Below are 26,255 nucleotides of genomic sequence, written 5' to 3' on the forward strand. Positions count from 1 at the left end.
TTATTTAAATCAGCTGGAACCTAAGCAGGCTTTGACAACATTCCTTTCAACAGAGGCAGGTGGCATAGTGGGAGTAAATTACTGTAGATCTACAGACTTCCTCTGTGTCAAAGTATTTTTTTAAGTGTATAAAAAGGCTATTTAAAGGTATTGTGTTCAGAACTCCAAGAAATAAATTTGTGTATAGTAAATACAACAAAATATTTAATGAACTCAATTTTTGCACCTTTTAAATATTTTATATATTTAATTGGCTTTTCCATTTTTTTTCCAAAAAATTTTTCCCTTTATTTTTGTACAAAAAACTTGCACTTTTCAAGCAGGTCAGTTTCTTGCTTGCACTTTTGACCAGAACTTGGGAGCCCAAAATTAGGTTCCTGATTCTCAAAGGTGAGTGAAGCACCAACTACTCCCTTGAAGTCACTGGAGGTGGTGACTGAAAATGAGACCATGTTAATTTAGGTTTCTAATTACAGATATAAGCACTCTTCTTTAGGCAACTGTATTTGAAAAAGGTTGGCCTTTAAATGTTAGCAGCCGTGGAAAAAGGAGCAAGTTCTCTGATGTTGCGCAGCCACTGTGACACTAGTGTGCTTGCACTGATGGAAAGAGGCAAAATAGTTTCTCTTCCCTGCTCTTGCCTTTGCACCCCTAAGTTATTTTTTTGCAGCGAGATCTGTAGTCATAGCTGGTTGAAAAATATTAAAAGTGTTTTGGGGGAAATTTTGAAACTTTCCTTTCTACAGGATTCAAAATGGGTACATTTTTCTTGAAAGTTTTACATTTTTTATCCATTTCTTTTTTTTTTTTTTTTAAGTCAACAATTTTTACTGAAATACTGCTTGGTAACTATTTAAAAACTATTTTGATGAAAATGTTTCAAGAGATTCCAAGATCTTGACAATTCAAAGATGTTGACAATTTTTCATGAAAAGTTCCATTTTATTAAAAAAAAAAAAAAAAAGAAAAGAAAAGAAAATTTTGCTGGAAAACTTCTTGCGGGAAAAATTTTGAGCAGCTGTACTAACAGTATTTCATCAGCAGATGCAGAAGTTCTGTACAGAGCTTAGGCTGTAGGGCCGTTTGTCAATGTCTGCAGTTTCCACATCAAAACAGGTAGAAACAATAAATATGGGGGGTAGGGAGTGGGAGAAGTTTTGAGTCTCAAACACTTAACAAAGTAAACAAATCATGGTAGACGTTTCAGCTCAAGCCAGTTCTTGTTACAGCTATTGCCTTTAAGCTAGGATTTATCTTGAATGGAATGTCACTTGACAGAGTTCTTTCTTTGTAGCTGAACTTGGAGACTTTGATCCTGCTGAACATATTCCTGACCTGGTGTCTGAGTTCAGGTTTATGCCCACTCAAACTGAAGAGATGGAACTGGCCATTTTTGAGAAGTGGAAGGAATACAGGTACTTTAGCCTCCTGATCCATGCTTGCCAAATCAACTTTCTGACTCTCTTCCATTGGTAAAGCATATGCCGATGATGCAGCGGGGATGATGCTGACATTTCTATGTGATCTTTCACCCAGATATAATCTTAATGTGATTCCATCATAGAACATGAGAAACCAAATCTAACAGTTCTTGGTTGAGAATGTAACATGAAAACTGATATTTTTACATGTCTGCCTCTTCAATGCAGGGTGAAATTCTAGTCCTGTCAATGAATGGTAAAATTCCACAGTTTCAGTGAAATCATTAATTTGTCTAATCTTGCAATGCAATGCTTTTTGCAACAGTCAGCGTTTCAGATTTAAATTTGCAAAGGTGGCCTTGGTGCTCATGTAAACTTCGAGAGAGCCAGCAATGTTTGCTTTTTGCAGTCCCACAGACATCAGTTTTTCCCCTCTTTCTCCATATGCTAGTTTTTCTTTTCATTGCTCGGAGTTTTACAGGATTCTGTTTAACTTTAAAAAAATTTATTTCAGGGGGCAAACACCAGCCCAAGCTGAAACGAACTATTTGAACAAAGCTAAGTGGCTGGAAATGTATGGGGTGGACATGCACATAGTCAAGGTAAGTTTGCCCACAAAGTGATGACCTCTTTGGAAACGGTTATTCTTACAGACCAAATGTTCCAAGTATTGTGCAAAGCTAAAGTGCTGTATAGGAAAGGAAAACAAATGAGATTAAGGTAATAATATGGTGCTTTTCTAAAATGTTTAGTACTTAGGCTGGTTATGCGTAATCACTTGGTACGAACTAATTTGTGTATGCTTCTGGAGGCTGTAATTTTAATCTATCTATATTTATATTGTGTTTTAAATATGTGATAGGCGCTGCAGATTTCAGTCAGCCTGAAGCCTACGTGAAAATCATAGTAAATGAAATCAAAATTGGACCGGGATTTAATCTGGTATCAATTCACAATTGTCTATAGAGAGACTAAATAGATTGTAAAGGAAGAAGGGTAGAGAATAACACAAGAAGGGTCTTTAGCTCATAAGCATATAAAGAAACCCTTTCTTCTCCTACCTTCTTTATCCTGATCTCTCCAAAGAGTTGTGGAGTAGAATAAGCTATTTAAGAGGCTTTTTAGAGAGTTTTGTTATTGTAATAAAATAACAAATAGTATTTAACCTTAACAATGAAGGATGGGATACACTGGAATGATTTATACATACATGGGATCCTACACATGGAACTCAACACAACCTGTTTTGGTCTGTGATACTTAGGCAAGGGACGGCAATGATTACAGCCTTGGACTGACCCCGACGGGAGTTCTGGTCTTTGAAGGCGACACCAAGATTGGTTTGTTTTTCTGGTGAGATTGAAAGACTTAAGACTGTGCATTGTAAAATACCTAACTCTTTTACACTAGCCAAGAATTCTTGAACATCACAGTGTCTGAGACCATTAGTCAATATTAGTAATCTGCAAAATACTCCATAGCTTAAAATTAGGGGTTTTTTTCAGTGTCCAAAACGTTATCTTCCTTGGTTAGTGTCCTTGACAAATACGTGAGTGGTTTTTGTGTGCTTTCATCTCTCTTCCGTACAGCAGTGCTAAATACATACACAATGACAGGTTTCAGAGTAACAGCCGTGTTAGTCTGTATTCGCAAAAAGAAAAGGAGTACTTGTGGCACCTTAGAGACTAACCAATTTATTTGAGCATAAGCTTTCGTGAGCTACAGCTCACTTCATCGGATGCATGCTGTGGAAAGTGTAGAAGATCTTTTTATATACACACAAAGCATGAAAAAATACCTCCCCCCCACCCCACTCTCCTGCTGCTAATAGCTTTATCACTTTAGATAAGCTATTAGCAGCAGGAGAGTGGGGTGGGAGGAGGTATTTTTTCATGCTTTGTGTGTATATAAAAAGATCTTCTACACTTTCCACAGCATGCATCCGATGAAGTGAGCTGTAGCTCACGAAAGCTTATGCTCAAATAAATTGGTTAGTCTCTAAGGTGCCACAAGTACTCCTTTTCTTTTTACATACACAATGAAGCCCGTACAGCATCACTAATAATATCAAATATGCTTTCCCAGGTTGTCATGCTGCTTTATTGGATTCGTTGTGTATGTGTGTAGTACTGGAGATGTGGGAGAGAGGGGAAAGCATTCAACCAGTCAAGTTGGTATCTTGGCCAAATGTTTTCTTTTTTTGTGAGGAGGTGTGGGTATTGGAATCCTTTGAGTGCAAAACACCATCCAGGTGGTTTCTGCCTTTTTTTGGAAGTGACCCCTTTCTGCCCCACACTTACCACAGAAACGGGTTCAGGCCTAGATAAAAGCACATAACCATATAATGTAGAAAAGAGTGTGAAAATGCTTACCAACACCTGCAGTTCCGTTCTGCAGGCTTTTGAGGGGGTAACATCAGTTTGTTGGAGGTACTTGTAGCAGTTCCATAGGACTTGTACAGTTGCATATGGTTAAAAAGCAGGCAGAAAGATGGGGAATGCACTTTGAGATTTGGGTCTAGGCTTAAGCAAGGTTTAAGAGTCCAAAGTTATTTTCCCTGGTTCCTGGTCCCTGTTTCTCATGCTTATTCCCATGCTGGCAAGGTATGGGTAGGGGGGTGGTCAGGCAGGTTTGTTTGACTGGATCCAATCTAATTGTATAAAACACAGTTTGCCTTAATTATCATCTCCCTGCCCAGAAACAATAGACTGTACTGATGTCAGCTAAAAATCCATTTTAAGACCCCCAATAGAAGCTTCATCTTTTTAAAAGTTGCTATAGTTTTTGAAATCTCTTCAAGTCATAACTTCTTAATGACAATTTCTTAATACATCGGCTAATACATACCTCATTGGGACGTTTGTTGTAGGACCTCAGTCTGTTTATATCAGCTTTTAAAATGGGTGAGTTCTAGAGCAGAACATTGAATATAACTCTTCTCTATGGACCAACAAAGATGTGTTTACACATTTCTTTTCTTCTTCATCTGACAGGCCAAAGATAACCAGACTGGACTTCAAGAAGAACAAATTAACACTAGTTGTTGTTGAAGATGATGAGCAGGTAGTTAAAATGTGCTGTTAGCTCTTTTAGCTGCTGTGTAACTAAGATTCACAGGCGCTAGTTAGTTACTCCTGCTCTCATTTCACACTTAAGTTTGCAGGAGTAACATGGCAGCATTGGAGTGTTTTTAGTTGTAACTTCTTGGGGGCAGTGAATTTACATGTAAAAGAAATTTAGCTGTGTCTGATTTGCTTTGTATTCTCAGCTTTTAAAAGGGCAATGTCTTGTTTAACTAGTATGGGCCAGAGAATTTGGAAAGAGCAAGTGTACTTTCGTGTGTTATGTAAGAAAGCTAATAAAGGTAGGTAGTGTAAATGCCACACAGTTGGAACTCATTCCTTAAACAGATGACAGAAATGCCCCCAGGAGGAGAAATTGCTCTGAGTTGAGCAGATTATAAAAAAGCGAGGATTGGTAACACAGGGAGGTGGATCTGATTTGGAACAAGAACTAGGAAGTCTGCCACAGAGACAAGTACCTTTGTTGTAATATTCCCATCAGTCCACAGTTCTTCTGAGCTTGGCCTCCTAGGGTGTGGCCACACAAGGATAAAAAACCCACGGCTGGCCTGGGTCAGCTGGCTTGAGCTTGCAGGGCTAAAAATTGCTGTGTACACGTTCAGGCTTAGACCCGAGCTCTGGGATCCTGTGAGGATGGAGGTTCTTAGAGCTCGGGCTCCAGCCTGAGCCCAAATGTCTATATAGTGATTTTTAGCCCTGCAGCTCAAGCCCCATGAGCCCGAGTCATGACCTAGGCTAGTTGCCGCCATATTGTGGGTCTCTTATCCCTGTGTGACATTTTTCATCCAGCTTATCTACATATCAGTTTATTGTAGGATCTTTTTTGAGTGCAAAGTTGCTAACATACATTTTAATAAACAGTTTCAATGCCGCTGCCCCACAACCACATACTCTAATGTGTATACGTTTGGGCAGGCCAGGTTGGACAGTGACTCTTTTAAGATGCCTCACGTATAGTGAATGCATTGTAGTTACAGTGCTATTTGCTAACTTGTCAAAAGCAAATCTTAGCTGATGTTGGTGATGCCCTGATGTGTTGCTCCTAACACAGAGCCATCCTGGCACTAACAAGTGTATTTAATCATTAATTTATTCCACAAAAAATAAATGGCCAAATCCAGTTGTTCCTGGAGTTAAAAATACTGAATATTCTCTCTAGCAATTCCACTTGTATTTGGCGTATTTCATCCATCTGTTCTCAGGCAGAGATGAAGTGGGGAAGATTTTTCACCACAGATGAATATAAATTTTATTGAACATTCATTAAATTGTGGGGAACTCTGACTCGTTCGAGGCTGTTTGAATTCATGGTGTGTTTTATGTGCTTTAAGGGGAAGGAGCAGGAGCATACTTTTGTGTTTAGGCTGGATCACCCTAAAGCCTGCAAACACTTGTGGAAGTGTGCAGTGGAACATCATGCTTTCTTCCGCCTCAGGGGACCCGTCCAAAAAGGCTCAAGCCGATCAAGCTTCATTCGGCTGGGATCACGGTTCAGATACAGGTCAGAGTCATTTCTCATTCGCTGTCTCTTCTCTCCCCATTTCCAGTCCCTTGGGTAATGCACAAGCGAGGAAAGTGGTATCCAGTTTCCACAGTGTCCAGAAGATTGAATGTCACAAACTGCATTTAGATAAATTATTTAAATTAGGCTGTTAAACTGGCCAAAATAATGCACAATCTTTAATAAACAACCCTTTCTAGATTTGCAAACTGAACTTAAGCTTTTTCTGATCTGTGCACTAAAATGTACTAGGGGCAGTTTCCCAAAGTCAACAGTTGTCCTGTTTCTTACATACAGTACATTATACCTGTGCTCTGTCGACTACCCTGGCTTCCCATTTACTTCCAGGTACAGTTCAAGTGGTTGATTTTGATTCATGAAGCCCTGCAGTTTTGGTTCTGGTTGAGAGTCCACTTCATGTTCCATAAGGTGCATTTAACTGACACACTCTAGACTTACACATTTGATGGCAGAGCAAGACTTTTGACTCTGGAATTCATATTATTTGTGTTGTGGCAGTGCCCAGAAAGCCCAATTGGAATCAGGGCCCCGCTGTTTCAGACACTTCATAAGCATATAACGAGGTCTCATCTTTGTCCCAAAGACACACTGTAAGACACTCGGTCTTTTACCTATGGGGTTGATTTGCTAGGGGAGGCAGATTTAGTTTACTATGTTTGGGATTTTTTTTTTTAAGTTCTCTTTATTGGGCCCTGGGTCAATTAAGCTGTTATCATTTTGCTTTATTGATCACATGAAGTCCATCTGCATACACATTGTGAAAAGTGCATTTTATAAATAGAAAAATATAATAAACATAGACATTATCATCATTTGTAAAGGGTATGAGGGTCACTTTAAGGACATTGTCAAATAGAAGTAGGTAATTTACTTGCACATCTCTGGAAAGCATAATCTGCAGTTCGGGCAGAACCCCTAGAAAATGTAATAGGGCTGTTAAGGAAGTGAATGTAGGGCATGTTGAAAACATTGGCTTGTCAGCTCCGGAGAATGAAGTGACTTACATCTACAGAACAGGTGAAGTACAAGCAGTGATAATGCAAACTCACCACATGCTACCTTGCTGGAGCATGCAGGTGGTTCAGCTGCTTACCAATCCTTGGCCTGTCTGCTAAGCAAAGGAGCTGGAGATGGAGGCTCTGTATCTGAAGCCCATGAGCCCTCAGGTTCCTCTTTAGGTAAGAAGACCCGTCTTGAGAAAACAGCATAGGATTGGGAGTCAGAGCATCAAAGTTCTAATTTCTAGGTCTCTTCTAGTTTTCCTATATGACACTGGCTGAGTTTCTTGGTCTCTGATTTTTCCAAAATGTGCGCACAGTTACCATGATTGTGTGTTTAAAATGACAAAGTGTGTATTTTGAGGAATTTAACCCTTAAGGAATTATTGCTTCAATTTCTGCTTCTGCAAATGGGGATAATATCTCCCTCAGCAGAGACTAAAATATTTGCAAAGTTCCTGAGGCCTTCTGATGAAAGGCACCATAGAAGCGTAAAGTTGTTTATGTCTCTGCAAGATAGGATTGCTGAGCCATAAAGCAAACACCTACAAGTAAGCCAGACAAGGTATTTTGTCCCAGTTATGCCTATATTCTGCCTTTGTAAACAAGTGCTTTTTCCCGTCATTGCGTACCTTAACTTTCACTTTTAGTGGGAAAACAGAATACCAGACAACCAAGACCAACAAAGCTAGAAGATCAGCGTCCTTTGAAAGGAGGCCCAGCAAGCGATATTCAAGGAGAACACTACAAATGAAAGGTAAACTGTGACCACACATTATAGGCAGCACAGGCCACAATGAGACTCACATAGAGTAACATCTTGTGCTGATTCTAGACAGGAGTTCGTGTGTGGACGTTTCTCCTCATCTTGGATGATGATTTTTATAATGATCCATCTTTCCTTTGAGTCATTGGTCTTGGGACATATTTGCAACACAGTGTGCTTAACAAACTGGGTGACTTCAAGTTGTCTTTGACATTTTGTGAGGTTGCCTAACAGCTAAGTCACCTATGAATACTGTAAGATGTTTATGGAGAAAAATAATTGGTCTAATAAGTAAAGAATTAACCAATATATGAGCATGATCCTTCATTGAATCCCTTCGCTGTCTGTCTGTACTTTCTATATCAGCTTAAAACTCCCCATCTTTGCAAGACCCTGAACAACTCCTCCCCTGCTTGCATCTCAGCCATTGTCCCACCTTGTGACCGACATGCTGCCAGTTTTTCTTGCCTTGATATTCCCTTTGTCTCCTTCTCTCACTCTTGCTTATGCCTGGAATGACCTTCATGTCTGCTTTCAGATCCCTTCATAAATCCTAGTCTCCAGTTTAAAAATGTGTTCTTCGTGCTTCATACGTATTTGCTTTGCAACTCCTTATTTGCGGTTACTCTAGTCTTTTCCTGTGTTTGTTTAATTTAGGTTGTAAGCTCTTTGGGGGAAGATATCTTATTTTTAAGTGTCATGGATATTTATTTATGGTGCTATATAAATACTAACAGAATGAATGCAAATTTAAATTTATAATCGATCTTGTCTGGAATTTTTTGCAGCAAATGTTGCTAAACTTGAAGAAACAAGGTAGGAGACATTCTGCTACTTAATTTCCTTTCGGTTCAGTCTGTATTTAGTTACGTGTGTGTATGGAGGCAGGTTATAAGGTTAGTTCAGATCTAAAGGAGCACTATTAGTTTAGCTTTTAAGACCAGAAGGAACCATTTGATCATCTAGCCTGACCTCCTGAATAACACAGGCCACAGTGAAAGTTGCTTTTTCAGTTTGGGTAGGTCCTTCCTATTTTTCAGTGGAGAGCTGCTGGTTTTAGGTGATGCTGTCTCATTGGAGGATATTGCCAAGAATGCATCCTAGCAAGCAAAAATACTTTTGAATTCTGGGGAAGTGGGTTTATGACTAACTCCAGTCCTCACTTGCTTTCAAGTGTTGGTGAGGAGGAGAGCAGGATTTTTCTGTTGTGCCGTGAGAGAGTCAAGCAGACAGGAATAAGAGGATTTCTTCTTGCTGATGTCTCTCTACTACAATGATGCAATTGAAATACAAAGCTTGTGGAATTTACGAGTGGGGAGGAATACTGTAGAACTAGACACTTCCACCAAAATTATTCTCTTCATTTTTACACTTATGCCTTGACCTATAATAATAATCAGTAGGGAGAGTGCCCAACATTTTAGGAGTGAGTCTGTAATTTTCTTCTGCATTTGTGCAGCACCTAGCCCAGTGGAATCCTGGTCAATGTCTGAGCCTCCTAAGTACTACTGCAATACAAATAATAAGTAATATTCTCCAGTTACTAATTCTCTTTCTAAACCTTAGAAATCAACCCGTTTAATTACTTCACATTCCTCCTCTTCCTTCTTGAAAGAGGTCTTCCAGGGTTATATTATCATTGTTGTAGCAGTGTGCTTCTCTCAAGCTTGTACCACTGTAGTATCTGTGCTCTTTTCACATAAATGTTCACATCCACAAGGAACAGCTCTCCTTTTCAGCCCTCAGATCCTGGTAACTTGTAGAGTCATATTCCAAATGCAGTTGGGGCAACCCCCTCAATGCCTACCCAAAGGAGTTGTACTCGGCTGGTTCTCACCTCTCTCCCTTGCATCTCCAAGTCCTAGCATAGAAGGCCCTCCTGTTGAGGACCTGCATGTTGCTCTCTGTCAGCCAGAAAGGGTCACAAGGAAAGCCCTTTGAGGCACAACCCTTGGTTTTCCCACCCCCACTCCCCAAGCACAGCACTTCTGGGGAGCTTGTAGCCCTTGCTGGATCAAGGGACCAAATTCTGTGCCAGATTAATGTATGTACTTGATCCAGCAAGGGCTAGAAGCTCCCCAGAAGTGCTGTGCTCGGGGAGCATGGGTTGGAAACAAGAGGCTGTGCCTCCCATGTCTTATCCTTCACCTCTATTTGTATGTAGTGCTGCTACTGTGCCACCTTCTACAGCAGTTATCCATCTGGCCAAGAGTATAACTCACCTAGGGAAATGCTGTGGGTTGCAGCAGCAGAAAATTCCATAGTGGGCTTGGAAATAAGTAAGATTCCCATAGCACCTTGTCCAGCTTATGCTTTTGTTGTGCTATAGAGTTGTACATCCTGAAGAGTCCTGAGTGGAAGCCATTTCATGCTGTTGAAGGGTTCAGGGTGCAATCCAGAGCAGTGAGGGGTTCTAACTGTGGGTGCCTCAAATGCTTTGCTACTGTAACTCCTTGCCTGGGACGTTCACTGTCAGCAGCAAGCATGCAGGTCACACCCCTGAGTGTCTGTATATAACTATAGCCCTGGTCCAACAACTCTGACCCCAGCAGCTGGCCAGCAACACATCATTCACACTTCCTGGTCTCTACCAGCATTTGTTAGAACCAGCAAGATGATTCCAGCACACTCTGTCCCAAATTTTCCCAACACTGTGCTCTGAAATGTCCAGTCCCCTCCTGGATAGTTCAGAAGAAAAATAAGGTTTGTTTGTTCCTCTAAGGACACAAAAGCACATCACAGAGTATTAACTGAGGTAAATACACCATTCCAATTAAACACAGCACTGAGTTGCTTTATAGTAAAAATAAATCAAGTTTATACACAGTAGGACATAGGTTAAGTGTTGACAGGTAAAAGGAATAAAGTTAGAAAGGGTTACAAGCAAATAAAAGTGAAAACACACATCTAAAAGTCTAAAACTTAATCTAGCAAAGTGTAGGCGTTGTTTGCGATGGTTTCTCACCTGTATTCAGTTTCCAGAGACTTCAGTCACTATCTCGCCCCTTGATTGAAGGACCCGTCTTTCTCAGTTCGTAAGAGCTCTGTTCCATTTTGTCTGTCTAGTGATGGATGCCAAAAATGGCGTCTGTCTGCTTATATCTACTTTGTTACAAGAGGCAGGGTGACTTTATGCTGTTTTTCCCTTCCCGTGGCCTTTCCACCTCTCTGTATGTAAGTAGGGCTTCCACTGTTTTGATTCCACCATGCTGAATTTACATAGGAGACAGGTGAATAGCTGCCTTCTCTCCTGTCCGGGAGGGAACCTGTTTGGCCACAGACAGTAAAGCACAATATCATTACGTATCCATATTTCCTTATATAATGTTAATGCACACATTTCACAATGATATTAATTACCAGTGTGTAATTGCATTCCAGAAAAGTCGTCACTCTATACACTTTTTTATAACACCATAATATTGTATACAATCAATTGATTCAATTGCTTATCAGTTGAGGTTCAGCTCCCTGCCCCCCACCTCCCATCTTTGTACACCAATAAGTCTTTGAAATTGATTTTTCTGAGGGTTACGCTCAAAGTATAGTTTATTCAAGTTGTGAGGATGCTGACATGGAGTCTGGTGGTGAAGGAAGCTCCATGCTCTTTCTTACCCCACTCTGTTAGCTTAATAGCTTTGTTTACCAATATGTTAAAAAAAAAAAAAAAAAAAGACTTAAATTGTCTTTGCCTGAAGATCGGGCTGGTCTGAGAATCAAATACACATTCCTTTGTTTAAGCAAGACCTGTTTACCAGCTCCCTCTGATATGCCTAATTTAAACACACTTTAGTCATAATTCCAACATGCAGCCATAACTCTTAATACAAATCATGTACATACATTATGCAAGCATATAAATGATCAGTGAGTTATTTGTTTTCAGATGATACCTCACAAGGCATATTTTGTACAAAGATCAGTACACTAGTGTGTAGGGTGTGAATATTGGGGTTCTTAAGGTCACACATGCTTATAAAGACAAGCTAACCCACTCAAACACCCCAGTGTACTTACACTCCACTGCCCATGGTACATAGGCCTGGATGTTTTCCAGTGTGAGGCTGGCAGATCATTCTTCTCCCACAATGCCTCCTTTATAATGACATTCCATAGGGGCTTCATCTATTTCCAGAGCCAAAATCATATTCCTTTCGAGGCTGACTAGATTATAACAACAAGCTATTGGCTCTTCCTCCATGACCCAAGGGGGAATTAGGTTTGTTTAGCTCATTGAATTTAATGTTTCAGAGTAACTGGACTGGCCTCGTTTTTCTTTGATGTGTTTCTTCCTGTTCCTGGACGTTCTCCCCTCCTTTATAGTTGGGTTTTCATTTAGTAACTCCTTGCGAATCCAGCTCATTAGGTGGAGCTAGCAGTGGGGGCTGGGTGGGAGAGCGGAGAAGAGAAACCAAGGTGAATGGTGTCACTTCCCCGGCCTGTTTGATTGCCACCCATTAACTGGCGCCAAAGAAACCAGATTGAAAATCCCCTGGTTGAAGTAATACATAAGATTTAAAAACATAATAAAATTCTCAGTAGGTTGTTTTGTTGTGGGCTGTTTTTTATTCTCCGCCATTCAGTAATCACTGATGCAAAGGGATATTTGATCTGGCAATTTCTGTGGGTAGAGGCAGATGAAATTTAAAAGCAGTAAAAGTGCAAATGCATGCTGTGGCGGGGAAGCTAAAAGAAAACAGGTTGGAGGTAAGACTGGGAGAGTAGGAAGAGTTTGTGAGATGAATTTGTATTGGAGAAAGGATAGGCAGTGTTTTGAGTAAACTATAGGTTACAGCAAGGAGGAAGTTTTTTTGAGGTGAGACTTGAATGGTATGAAGGAAGAGCCCTACATCAGTAGTTCTCAAGCAGCGGTACATGTACCCCGGGGATTATGCAGAGGTCTTCCAGGGGGTATGTCAACTCATCTAGATCATTGTTTCTCAACGTGGGAGTTGCTGGATGGGTTTGGAGGGGGGAGGGAGGTCGCAAGTACAGGGCTGGCGTTCGGGGGTGGCACGTAGGGCAGTTGCCCCGGGCCCCACGAAGCTAAGTTACATGCTTGAGCCCTGAGCAGTGGGGCTCAGGCTTCAGACTCCTGAAAGGGGTATAGTAATCAGGAAAGGTTGAGAACCATTGCCCTACACAGATAGGCCATTGCTAGTGAGAGAGTGAGATCCCCTTCTCTGTTCAAGATATGCAGAGTAATAGCAACTGAGGACCAGATTGGAGGACGTGAGTGGGTAGATATAAGTCACAGAGAGTGAGTGAAGTGTAGCCATACTTCGAAACTGAAGTGACGAGGAAGCTGATAGATTCTACAAAACAAGGTTGCTTTTGCTCCATCTTCATAGACTGGGGGTTGTAGTAATATTTGGTTAAGGGGCTGAGCCTCTGGGTTCTCTTCCTTAGTATGGTTCTGGGCAAGTCTCTTCACTATTCTCTGCATCATTTTTCCCCGTCTGTAAAATGAGGTTAATATTGACCTACCTCCCAGTGATGCTGGGGGTTCGAAAGCTTAATTAAAGTCTGTAAAGTGCATTGAAATCCTCGGATAGGGGCGGTAGATGTGTAGTTTATTTATTAATGCTAATAATTGCTCTTCACATTTTGTTGGTATGCCATTTTACTTGAATCTCATGTTCAAACCAGCCTTGCTGCAGGAAGAAGAGCTCGGTACAATTTCCCTGCCTGTCAGTGCTGAAGGCTTTAGTTTCCCTGATACTCACCTTGGTGTTGTGTCATGGCACATTCACCCCCAGAGCAATCAGTGCTGTTTCTGAAACTGCACACTCAAGCATCACTAATTAAAATGCATCATGAAAGATGCGTGTTGTTTCTTTTGTATTAGCTCATCGGTGAGGAATGTGTTGATTGTACAAGCATTCCTCAGTATTTTTTTTAAAGGTGCAGTACTCTGTACTTGTAATGCCACTCTGCACTTCCCCCTCAGTGCAGAGAGCACGGTAAGAGAACAGCCAGAGTGCAGCTTGTATGGTCTTGGTTGGTGTTATACCTATAGGGCTATTTAAGTAAAAGGACTTCAAAAATATTGAAACCAGTTTACTCGGCAGGTTGACTGACAGGATGGTTACTCTGTGCAAATGATACCAATTGTCCCAGCCAGAAGCAACTGGGGCATTAATAGAATCTGGATTAAACTTTTTTTTAAAATGCGAGATTGGAGAAGAAGCTTTTTTTAGACTAAGTCTTAACATTTTTGGTTAAGATCTGTATATCTGGCATGTATGTGTGTTGGCTGTGGTGTTTTTCTCTTCCATGTCTTTCTGCCCATGCCCAGCATGTGAGGAAACCCTGTCTGAGACTGAATCCTGAATTCCTTCAGCATCCCCTCCCCTAGACCCTTTATTACAGCTGCCATCCATCTAGTGAAGAAGGCAGAAGGGGAACACATTTGGATTTCCACTTCTAAATGGATTGGACTCAGTGTTACCATCTCCCAGGATATTTGGGGTTTTTTTCTTATAGCCCCAGCTCATGGAGTCATGTGAATACATGAGAATCTCAGCTTTCATTTAAATATAAAAAGTTTCTATCCCTTGTAATTGTGGAGAAGATCTTAAAAATGTGAAATGTGTGCAGTTTACAGACTCAGATATTAGAAGACAAATAAAAAGAATCCAAAATCTGTTTTTTAACTCATGAATTTTTTGGTGGCCTGACTCATTATTTTTGAGTATCTGACTAGGGCTAGCAATACTCTGGGCTTCTGGGGCTTGTAGGGAGAGTAGCCTTGTAATATACAATGTAAACTGTTGCTTTAGAACCTTCCTTCTGTGCAACTTCATGAGACTTCAGATAATAGCAGTTATGTAATCTCAGCCATTTTCTGTCCAAAGTTAATTATCCAATGAGCGTATAACAGTAATGAATAGGGAAGGTACTTTTGCCATCTGTCTTACGTTGAATGTTTAAAATCTGGCTCTGTATATGCAAAAATTGCATTAAGTGTTAAAGGCATGCCTGCTTTGTGTTGTCCTTGCCCCCAAGGAAATTGCATATAATCCAACTAGACATCATGGAATGGCAAGGGAAGAGGTGAGACAGGATATAGTGAAACTCCAGCCTGAACAAATTGGGAGTCTGGTAGCCCTGCTGTCATTGGAATGAGGTTGCTGACCACAGGCATAAGGTTTTTAACTTCATTTGGAAAGTGATTTTTAGATTAAATGGTGTAGAAAGACCTCTAGTAAATTGTTGTTCTACTTGAAATCTATCTGATTTTGGTCCCCCACACAATTTATAAACATATATCTTGATCCCTGAAAGATTCTGATTTAAATTTTTCTTGCTTTTCAGCATTCCAAACAATGTCTTACATCAAAATAATGGATCACAACAAGTAAGGCAATCTCTACGGCATTCATTTCTGAGACTGTTTCCCTAAACATAGAAGCTTCATTGGTCTTCACAAGTTTCAAGAGTTGGGGCCTTATGCTAACCTTTTTAAATGCAGTGGCTTCCTTTGACTGACTATTGATTCTAAAGTTACACATTAAACTAGACTCTTATTTCAGCTACTAAGTGACAAGTGGGATCATTGGTTAACTCGGCATGGAGGATTTTAGCTAACTAGCTGGAGAGGGAGATTCCCCCACCCTCTCCAACATGTAAACATATTAAATTATGCATAAGTTGTTTAGCTGTGTATGATCTTTGAGAACTATAGTAACCTGCAAAACTGTACTAATGCTCTGCAAGTTAAATTGCACACAAAGGAGAGGGACAGAGCTTGCTGGCAGTTTTGCTTCCATCTCTTACTAGCGTTCTGGGCTACTGCTCTGGTATTTTTAAAGGGACACGTACTTCTGCTACATCAAGGATAAATTACTCGCAACATCTAATTTTTTTTTTGTTTTTCATAAAAGTTTTGATGCACTCATCCCCTCAGCATCTGTGCTTGGAAGGTGCTTTGTGTCACTAAAAACAGCCATTACCGAAACATAACCACCTCCCTCCCCAGTTACTAGAATGATACACCAGAGGGGTTAGGTTTCAGAGGCATGGACTCTTCAATAGGAATGCCCTGCCACCCATTCTGGAGTATGTCAGCTGAAGGGGCGGACAGTAAGTGCAACAGAGCAGGTCGGACACCACCAGGGGGTGATCTTCTAGGCCATTAAAAGTATAATCCCTTCAGCCACATCAGGAAGCAAACAGATGTGCTGGTGCTCTGTGTTCATAACTGCTTACTCTACTTGCAAGGTTAGCTGCTTTATTCAGCACTACTTGCAAGGTTAGCTGCTTTATTCAGCACCAGTTGATGCTTCTGGGTGCTATTCAGGGGTAGATGAATTGCAGTAATCCTGCTTTTGGGTTACAAAGTTGCAGATCGCTGTGGCAGAGCTAGTCACAGAGGGGAACAGTTGCTGCATCCGGGACAAACCACGAATGAAAGAGGGCGCTGCAGCTGTTACCTGCAAATCCAAGAGCAGTGCTGTATCCAGTGTGACCCTGGTACTGTTACTGGCACTTGAAAAATGGGACATGTATCTCCAATGGGGGGAAGTATCTATGGGAGAAGTCTTGTCAAGCCTCACGTTTGGGCACGAGGAGGAGTTGTTTTTTTCTGTGTGTCACTGTCATGCGGTAAAGTGTTTAAGATGACTTGCTTGTTTTTGTTTTATTTCCCAAGAGCTGGAATGCAAAGCCGACCCTGCCTGTCATCATTCCGTCTGGCCCAGTCTTAGTGGAAATAGAAAACTTTCCTAGGAGCCCTGGAGCCAGCCAGCAAGACATGAAATGGTGCGTTCTGCAGACCCTTGCTAGTTTCTTTGATTGAAAGGGAAAGGTCATTCGCTTATGTACAGTCCAAATGCCTTTCTTTTTATAGTTAATCTGCTGTTAAACTACCTGTATTGTCTTTTTGAGAAGAATAAATTGTGGGTCAGGTCAGTGGTGATAACGCTGGATCAGTACTTTGAGACCAGGCGGAGAGTGCTGCAGAGGCAACCTGCTCAGCTTCTGAGGGAATCTTTGCTGCTATTCCTATGGAGGAATCTACTGCAGCATTTTCTAGCTCTGGTGGGAGTTGTTCCACCCTTTACGGCCAACATAGTCTCTGTGACCCAGTGCCTGGAGGCATGCAGCCCAGGAACAGAGACTTATCCTGTTAGATCCTGGGGAAAACGTGCCAATCATAAATCAAGTTCTTTCTGGATGTCTCCCAGAAATCTTATGCAATGGGTAAACTAACTCTACAGTGCAAAGAGAGGAGGAGTTTGTTTGGGGAAACTGAAATGGTTGAAGGATAAGAGCTTGATTTCATTTAATTAAAATGTCTGCTCTTTATATACCAGAATTTGGGTGAGATTGAGAGAGCAGCTCTTAGTCTTTTCACTCGTTGTCTCCTATAGCATGGGTTGTGACTTCAAATGGGGATGCAGTAATGGAAATGGAGCTCTGATTTGTTAGGCTTTGAGAAGCAGCTGTGATGGGATGCAATGGATTTAAAGCTCTTATCCTAAGCAGTTTCAGTCCTCAAAAGAAAAGGTCCTCCATTTGGCTAGGATCTGATTCTGTTTTGCTTTTATGTCTCTTAAAGACAAAACTATGTAAATATGGTTAATACCTGACAGTAATGGTGTAAAGAAATGCATTGTACAAATCTAACTAATTACATACTAAGTGGGTTTTTTTTAAATATACTGGATCTTGGATTTAAAGAGGGAGAGTAATTCTGCTCTGCATCTGCTGCATTGTAATTCTGCTGCAAAACATTTGATGAAATGGTGCTTTCTCTTTTTCTTTTGCCCTTGATTTGCCTAGTATCTGAAATCTCTGGGTTGTCTGTGGTGATCTCGTTGATCGGTCGATTTCTTCCCTGGTGGTGGTGGTGGGTGAAAGGTGGTTGTATCTTTATTCTTTCAGCCTTCTCAGTATGATTTCGTTTTGTATTTACTCAGTCTAACTGCAAGGTGCTTGCTAGAATCTGGTAACTTCTTCGTTCGGAACATTTGACTCCAGCTCCAAACGGCTCTACATAGGTCTTTTATGGTGGTAGCAATACTGTTATGTAGCAGTAATAAGGTTTCTGTTCTATATTTAAGTTCCATTACTTCTGTTCAGAAGCTGAGAGAATTTACAGGCCCATCTGTGGTAGTTTTGATCCCAGTGTGCCTGTGTTAGGATTAAGAGCCTGAACCTGTGTTGCTGACAGACCTTGTCCGGAAATCTAGGCTTCTTTGCTAGATTCAGCTGCAGAAGGAAGTTTGTCTGTAGAAGAGGGTGGGTGAATGTAAAATTTATCTGTGTGTTACCTAATGTAACATACCCCAAGAAAACACCCATTCCTACTTGACACAGTTTTAATATATTCACTCAGAAGAAAATAAAACTTTCTCTGTGTTTATAAAAAATATTGTAGTAAATTACGGAGCAGCTTTCTTTCTGGTAATGTGGGTTTAACATGGTTTGCTAGCAGCTGTTCTGTCTGCTGTGGTAAGGGATGCATCTAGCCTTAAAATGGGGAAATAAAGAACAGTTTGGAGCTGTGTAGTCAACTATGTGTGCTGCATTCAAGTTTCACAGGCTGGAAATGGGGTTTGGTGGACACATCGCTGAAACATATGTGTCTAGTTGGAGGGCTGTGACTTACATGACTTGATATCTTAGTGTCTTGTTGCAGCTAATGGGTTTTTTTCTAAACTGCTCTCTGCTTTTAATTGGCCTATTTCCGCATGTATTGGCTTTGGCTTCTGTCACAGAAAAACAGTCCTCCTTTTTGAAAAATAATGTCCATGGATAGCTGAAAACACTGAAATATTTCAGGTTATTTTTTTATAGTGGTGATTGGGGTGAATGGATTAGGGTTAAGGATCTAACCTGTCAATTTCTGGGTGTTGTTCCTTGCAGATACCTCTACTGGCTACATTACAGCCTTTCCTTTAATTTAAAACTGGAATACTGCAGGTGTCATCAAAAATGATGAGCCAGATCATAAGAAGGATTTTCAGTCTTTTTGTTTTCTGATTTTGAAATCCTCTGCTCTGTTGTTTAAATTCCTCAGTACAGAAGAGGTTTCTGCACCCTTTTGGCCATACAAATCCAAATGTAACCATCAAACAATGTGAGGTATTAACTGTAAAACTGGAGGTCCCCAAACACAAGCAGCATCTTTCTGGCTTTGTGCTGGACTAAAAGAGTTGCTTCTGGGATAAAATGGGGAAGAAGCAATAGCAGGTTAGCAAGTCTATTTCCGTGTCAGGGAGCATGCACAGGTCTTACTACCTCCTGTTGTGAGCAGCTTTTCATTTGGTTTCTTAAATTATAAAAATTAGGGAATAACTTAAAAACAAACCATTTGATGGCTGTTTTAACTTTTGGACCTCATATGCCATTTCTTCACAATATGAATTGCAAAGAACAAAATTCTGCGCTCCTGTGGGTGAACGTCATGCAAATCTTCTCTCCTTTCTAAAGGAGGACTGTCTAATCATTTACCCCTGTTGTGAATCCTGCATGTCTTTTCTGCTTCCCTGACTAATGTGATCTTTTAGCTAATGTCCTGCCTGCTCAATTGTTTTGGTGTGGTTAAAAGTATTAAACTGAACTTATTGGGACATGAGACCTGATGAAATATGAACACTTTGTAGCTGTATCTGATGATCCACTTACTTGTTTATGGTTAAACTAAATGACTGACTCTAAAATTACCCTATTTAAAGGGGGCTATTTTAGGAATTTGGTCCCTTGAATAGCTTAGAGAAAGAGAGAGAGCTTGTTTTTTTGTGAGCGTGTCTTACAGAGTGTACGTCAGCCTCACGTAAACCATTATAATGCGGGATTCCGAATCGGATAAAGAAAACAATGCTGGAACAGTCTCTACATGTTGGTTCATTTTTTTCCATCTTGAGGCTTCTTATAAGAAAACGCTTAAAAGTTCTAAAATCCAATCATGCAGGTGTCTGTTTCAGTGGACCAAGTTAATTATCCCAAGGCCGTATTGCTTCCCGCATAAGAATTACTTGGCACTTGCATAAATATATTAATGTCAGGACAGTGCTTTATACATGAATCGTGCTGTATCCTGTTAGTCTTCCTAAGCCCTTGAGGACTTTATTCCCAGTGTGGAATGCATTAGCACTGGCTATGTATAGTCACTTTTGTATTGCTACATTTTTCAAACAAATTGGAAGACAAAGTCTTGGCCTTTTCCTAAAATAATCCACCTCCAATCATATAATCATATCATATTCAAGATAATCAAGTACAGCTATGATCAGGTTCTTCAGTAATGTCTAGTTCTTTAGTGAATTCTGCTAATGAAATGTGAAAGATGTGCTGTAGTGATCCCTTCTTTGACTATAATGCTTGTTTTTATGATGTCCTCTTTCCTCCTTTCCCCCTCTTTTCATTTGCCTTGAGAACCTGCCTTCTTTGGTAGCTTTAAACCTTGCTGTTGCATGCAGTAGCTTGTTTCAACTGTGCATTGAGACATGTCATTCAAACCCTTTAATGCCGCTAAACATGTAAAGCACTCTGTCAAGGAGGTGTATTCCTTCATGTCTTTGCCTGTTTTCTCATCTGTAAAATGGGGATAACACTTAGCTTTGTAAAATGCTTTGGAATATATAGATGAAAAGCACATTGTAAGTTACAAGCATTACATACATGGGATGCCTTGACTTTCCATTTTGAAGCTTTTGCAGAAGTACATATACAATCTGGCAGCAGCAATTAAGGGGTTAATTTGACATTCCAGCTATTTTATTCTGTGTATATGCTTGCACACTTCCTTTATTAGGTGTTTGACATTTGGCAATTTAGTTCTTTCTTATTACTCTTTTTCACATCATTCTTCCCTCCCTTCCTCTCACCTCCTACTGTCTTCCACCCCTTCCGTTGCTAATTACTAACTGTGCCCCCTCCCAATCCCCAATGATCCAGGCCCTTTGATGCTGATGACTGCCGTCAACGTGGTGGAAGTGTATGGAACGCATGGGCCCCGCCCTCGACCCAGTCTGCGGATAGACACTACACTGATTTTGTCCATGAGCGCAATGTGAAGAATGCAGGAATTCATAGTGATGCCATTGGTTATGCTGTCCAAACTACCATGACCGATCTATGAGAAGTGGGCCTTTTTGGAGCTTGAGGCTGTTCTGTAACACAGTCTGGAACGTTACATTTTCTGAGTTGTCTCTAAGATAAGGACAATGGACCCAGAGCTGATTAGGAATACCCAGACCTTGTGCGAAGGCCCCTGCATATGGTGCTGTTGTATTGAATCTTTTAAAGAAAAATTAGCATATACACTACTGGTCTGTTACCCCAGGTATTCTTGTACTGAAAAGAGTATGTGTATCTTTTTAAATGTGTTAAGATTTTTCTTAACGATTAAAGGATTTTAGCTGGTTGTAACTCTGAGGACCCCTGCAGGAGTTTGCATCTATAACAAAACTGGGTATTGCACCTGTGGTATTAAGTGAGATTTCAGGAATTGAACTAAATCAGAGGACCATCATTGGTGTATAACTGCCCTTCCTCTGGCACCATAATAGTTTGTTTAAAAAAGCATGGGAGAAATGGGTGACTTACAGTTCAATCACTCTAAGTCTGTTGGTAACAAGTTCTGTAGTTATTTTACTTGAAAATGTTTCTTGGAAATTAAATGAAATTATTTTATTTAAAAAAACCAAAACAAACCAGAGCCCCTGAAAAGGTACAGAGTAGAATTGTGGGGAGGGGGAAGGAGGCAGGGAGAATATATTTTTGAAGGATGTCTTGATTGCTTGTATAGGAAAACCATGTTTCTTCCCCGGTTTTCACTGTAGGGAAGGTTTTAAGACTTTTGCTATTAGTGGAACAGCTTGGTCCATATCTATATGTACACTTAAGAACAACTCAGTTCTTAATACACTGAACCAAAGGCATGATCCTATGCCTGTTGTCAGTGTCCTCCCAGCAACATTCCGCCCCAGTTTGGATAAACACTATTACTGCTATTCCAGAAAACAGTTTGCAATGTGTGTTTTAGGTCCCTAGTATTTTTGTTATTGTTACTAAAATAACTGGTTTGAAGCAATAGTTTGGGAAATAGTCGAACTATGGGAAAATATCTTTTTAGTGTCTGAAATTGTCAGAGTGAGTTTACCTCATAAACAGAAACATTTTGAATAGCCTGAAGTAAGAGACGCTCATGTATGTGGGAGAGAGAATGAGAGAGAGATCTTAGGTTGGTTTACACATAGACTATGTCGATATAACTAAGTCACTCAGAGGTGTGAAAAATCCACAGCCCTGAGCGATGCAGTTGTACCGCCTGAAATCCTGATGTAGACAGCAGTGTGTCAACAGGAGGGCTTCTCTTGTCAACAGAGCTACCGCCTCTTGGGGAAGTGGGATACCTATGCCGACGGGAGAAGCTCTCCTGTTGGTGTAGGTTGTGTCTTCGCTACGCAATGCAGCGCTGTATGTGTAAACTTGCTCCACATTCATAGTCGTCAATACAATATACTATCACGTTGGATCACAGATTTTCTTTCCTATTTGGCCATTGTCTTTACCCACAGCTCTGCTACACCCCTCTCACCTGATTTAGGAATAGGATATATGGGCTCTGAAGGTCATGCCATACAAACATCTTTGGTCTAAAGGGAGTTTGCCAAGCTACAAGGTCTATAGATGTCTCTCTGTTTCCATCCTGCCAAAAGAGGACATTTTCTCCCTAAAAATTGCAATGGGCCTTCCATTGTTTGTGGTCTTGCAATTAGGAAATACACTTCTTCTTAAAAAAGTCACTTACTGACATCTGAACGAATAACCCAGTTCACTGGCTTATTGAGAATCTTGGGCCTGCTCTAACTTCATTGGTTTTATAGCCAGATGCTACTCCAGTTTGGAGTCTCAGAAGTCACACTAGACCCTTCCAGATAATGATTTTAGCTTTAAGGGGGTGTCAATATTTCCAGAAATCTGCAGAGCGTATCCCAAACTCATCTGGGTTTACAGAAACCATATGCATTATTAAATGCCCCCCCCCGCCCCTTAGCTGAAAACAATAATAGAATTATGTGTGACATGCAGCAGTGAGGACCTGATACTGCACCCTTTCCTCATGTACGTGGTCTCATTGACTCTATCCAGAGTCAGAGACCACTCAGGTTTTTAAAAACTGACAGACTGGTCCCAGGCTTCGAACAAGTCTTACCATCAAACCTATAGCTTAGCCTGGAAAAAGATACAATTTCTCTAAAACATATATCAAAATGCAAAGCTGTGACACTGTTTCCTCTGTGCTTTTGTCCGGTCCCTGCCGCTGTGCTCCAGATGAGATGGTGCAGGCTGCTTGAAGACCACCCATTCTACCAAATGATTCATGGAGATGACTGTTGGTTCAAAGGTCAAGGCTACAATTCTTGAAGGGGAACTCTCTCAAGTTAGTTTAAGAACAGTAATGCTCTCTACCTCTTGTCCAAAACCAAATGGAAAAATGGGTACAAAGGTCTTTTAAAAATTCTCCACCATTCAGCTTTAAGACTAGAAAGTGTCTGTGTTGCTGAACGTGTTTGATCAAGACAGTTCTCTGAATAATTTTCAAATTGCTAATTGCAAATTTAATGTTTTAAAAGCAAATTTTATCTTTCAAATGTTTAGCACGTGGAAGGTGCTAACAAGGTAGGTATAGTCAGGACATAATTGCAATTTCTCCATAGATATTTTGGCAGTAGTGTAGAAGGGGAGATAAAATCAGATTACTGATGAAATTTAAGTTTCCATTTACCATTGTATTAAAAAAAGGATAGGATCGCTGTGTATAAATGATCCATAAGGTGAGCAGAGGTGACTAGAGTAGCTTCATTCTCCTTTTAGGTAGGTTTATTTGTGCGTTTGGTGGTAGTAGGTTCAGACAAAAGTTTTCTTACTAAAGCAAAAGTACTTTTCTGTGTTAGTTTCTGTATTTCAGAAGTACTAGAAGAACTTAAAAATGAAATCTATTATACCGAGCAGGTACAGTACTCTACCTACCAGCTAAATATTCCATGAGTGACAGAAAGAGAGAGAAAGAACTCACTAGAGAGAACAGGAGAGTGTGTTTGTGTGTGTGTGTAATGGCATGGCAAAACATCCGACTTTTTGAAAATATTTTTGGATCTTTGTCATAATGATAAATACTTATTTTATTAAAAAGTTCATAATGGCTTTATACTTATTCCATATGTTATCCAAGAGCCTGTGTTTAGCTCCAAGGTAAACATGGAGGTGGTTGTGGTTACTGCAGATACTGACTGAAATCCAGATGGCAGAGAGCAGTCGGGCCTCCTGAGATCCCTTCCAACCCTGATATTCTATGATTCTATGAATGAAGAAATTGGCTACCTCTTCTAGTGGGCTGTGGTATAAGGCACGTTGGGTGGCTATTGTGTTACCGCAGCGCTATCGATAAAGCTTGGTTGGCATATTCATTAGATAAACCTTGGTGTGGAAGGACAGCTCAGCTCACTCAAATGTGAAAAGTCAACTCAGGCTTGTGGTTATATTGGAATGGACTAGCCTGGAAATGAATTTTTTTTTTTTAGCACTGTATATGTTACATTTTATTGCCAGCTGGGTTTGAATCTCACTTGCTTCCTAAGGATCTAATGCTCCTCTGTCACTGTATTTACACTGGTGTAATTCAGTGGCGTTACTCCTGATTTCCGTAAGGGTAAGCGACAGAAGACTGAGGACCCAAGCTAGCTGACTGAGAACTGAAGACCGTTAATGGTCACCTTAGCCACGTTAGTTGGTGGTAACACGTTGCCTGATGTTTTTCGAAGGAGCTGAGTACCCGCTACAAGAATATCCAGAATTGTTACATTAAATGCTAAACCACAAGATAGTTTGGAAGAGAGAATAAACCTCAGACATCAGTTTAAGCCAACCTCACTAAAGGGGGTAGGAGGAGAATCTCATGGGGGACAAATTATCAGACGTTTACAACCTACTGCAGAATTTCTTGCACCTTCATCTGACTCATCTAGTGCTGTCCATTGTCAGACTGGAGAAATGGCTTTAGACAGTCCCGCAGGTCTGATTCAGTCTGGCAAGTGCAATGTTTGTCATTAACTGCAATGGGAGGTGCAAATGTTTAGCACTCTTAAAAATTGTGCCATTGGTGACTATCGGCATGGATGAATTTGAACTGGTGAGTTAAAAGTAAAAGATTCTGTATCCTATTTCCAGTCCCCTGGCTCATATTTCCCTTCCAGGAAAATATCTTTTAGCCTGGAACGTATACAACACGATAGCCGACTCCTCCATTAGTCAGTACCAATCTATTCAAGTGGCTGAACGATTCTGGGATATGCATTTGCAATTAAATCTTTATTAGCAACTGTCCTCCTCTACACTACCCCTGCCTTGTGGAAACGCCCAGAAGTATTACCACATGGTTTAATGGTGACTGACCACACAACATTCATCTCTCCATTGCAACCCGCACCTGTTCCTAAGAAGCTTCTCTCCCCTCGTAACAGATGCCAGCCTGTAATACACAGTCAGTGTTGGAAATAATAATGAATGGCTCGTAACGTTAAAACAGCTTGGGAGTTGCCTTCAGAAAAGTCCAGATTTTGTCAGTCCCTCTACAAACACATGGGTGAAAACATTCTGACACCCTACTTGTTAAATAACAGAGAGCTTGCAATCCACGTTTGAAACATGTTCCCAAGCCCTTTTTCTGCTTTCACTTTAGAAATCTAGGAATGCTAAGAATGTCCTTCCTTAGTTTTTCTAAACACCTTCCATTTCTTTGTAAAATCTTTAAAAAGGTCACAAACCTATTTCTTCCACCTTCCTTTTGCAGGTCACCTTCTAATAACCAAAAATGAAAGAAGTAAAAAAGATACTCAGCTTCTTAATGCATGATATACAAAAACTACATCAAACGAATATTATTTAAGTTGCAAAGTCAAGCACACGGAAGCTAAGAAATGTCAGAATTAAGGTGGTCTGTGCAACCTTAATTTGGCTCACTTGTGCATATGCATTATGACCCAGTTAGTAATTGCGCATTGATATAATAGTTTTTCCACAGCAGCTCTTTCAGTGCATAGGCAGGACACACAAGAGGGCTGAATTAAGCCACTGCAAATCTGGCAATTCCTAACTTTCAAGTACTTGACTGTGCAATCTAAATAATGTTCTTTTAACGTTTTTGCATGTTATTTCCCATGATTTCTTAAAGGAAAAAGGTTTAAAAAAAAACAAAACAACCCATTCTATTGTGTGCAACTGTAACAACCCACCCCTCTCACATCATCACGGTGTGAACCTTGAGTACCATACCACAGACAGCTTCCTCTTGCACTACAGAGCTAACTACATCAGCTGGCATCAAGATAAGGCTGTTTTCCCAGCGGGGGAATGAAGAGCTGCGTCTTGGGAGTTGTTAATGGGAAGGAGCGTATGAATGGATTGCTTGTGGTGGGGGTGCAGTTATTAGGGGAAGCCTTGCCTGGTGTA

General features: G+C 40.6%; 2 protein-coding genes across 2 annotated transcripts in view; both read left to right on the forward strand.

Annotated features, from left to right (window-relative positions):
* EPB41L5 (erythrocyte membrane protein band 4.1 like 5) overlaps positions 1-21,170 on the forward strand; it is a 59,046-nt gene extending 37,876 nt beyond the window's left edge. The window contains exons 8-17 of the mRNA XM_037913139.2: positions 1,295-1,415; positions 1,936-2,023; positions 2,686-2,774; positions 4,415-4,484; positions 5,836-6,005; positions 7,675-7,781; positions 8,579-8,606; positions 15,108-15,150; positions 16,444-16,553; positions 20,697-21,170. Coding sequence (XP_037769067.1) covers positions 1,295-1,415; positions 1,936-2,023; positions 2,686-2,774; positions 4,415-4,484; positions 5,836-6,005; positions 7,675-7,781; positions 8,579-8,606; positions 15,108-15,150; positions 16,444-16,553; positions 20,697-20,880 — 1,010 coding nt within the window. The 3' untranslated portion in view covers positions 20,881-21,170. The remainder of the gene's footprint in view (positions 1-1,294; positions 1,416-1,935; positions 2,024-2,685; positions 2,775-4,414; positions 4,485-5,835; positions 6,006-7,674; positions 7,782-8,578; positions 8,607-15,107; positions 15,151-16,443; positions 16,554-20,696) is intronic.
* LOC119567426 (band 4.1-like protein 5) overlaps positions 17,616-26,255 on the forward strand; it is a 54,902-nt gene continuing 46,262 nt past the window's right edge. Inside the window, exon 1 of the mRNA XM_043524931.1 lies at positions 17,616-17,654. The gene's annotated coding sequence lies outside the window, so the exon portion shown is untranslated. The remainder of the gene's footprint in view (positions 17,655-26,255) is intronic.

This window comes from Chelonia mydas, chromosome 11 (assembly GCF_015237465.2).
Source record: "Chelonia mydas isolate rCheMyd1 chromosome 11, rCheMyd1.pri.v2, whole genome shotgun sequence".
Classification (NCBI taxonomy): Eukaryota; Metazoa; Chordata; order Testudines; family Cheloniidae; genus Chelonia; species Chelonia mydas.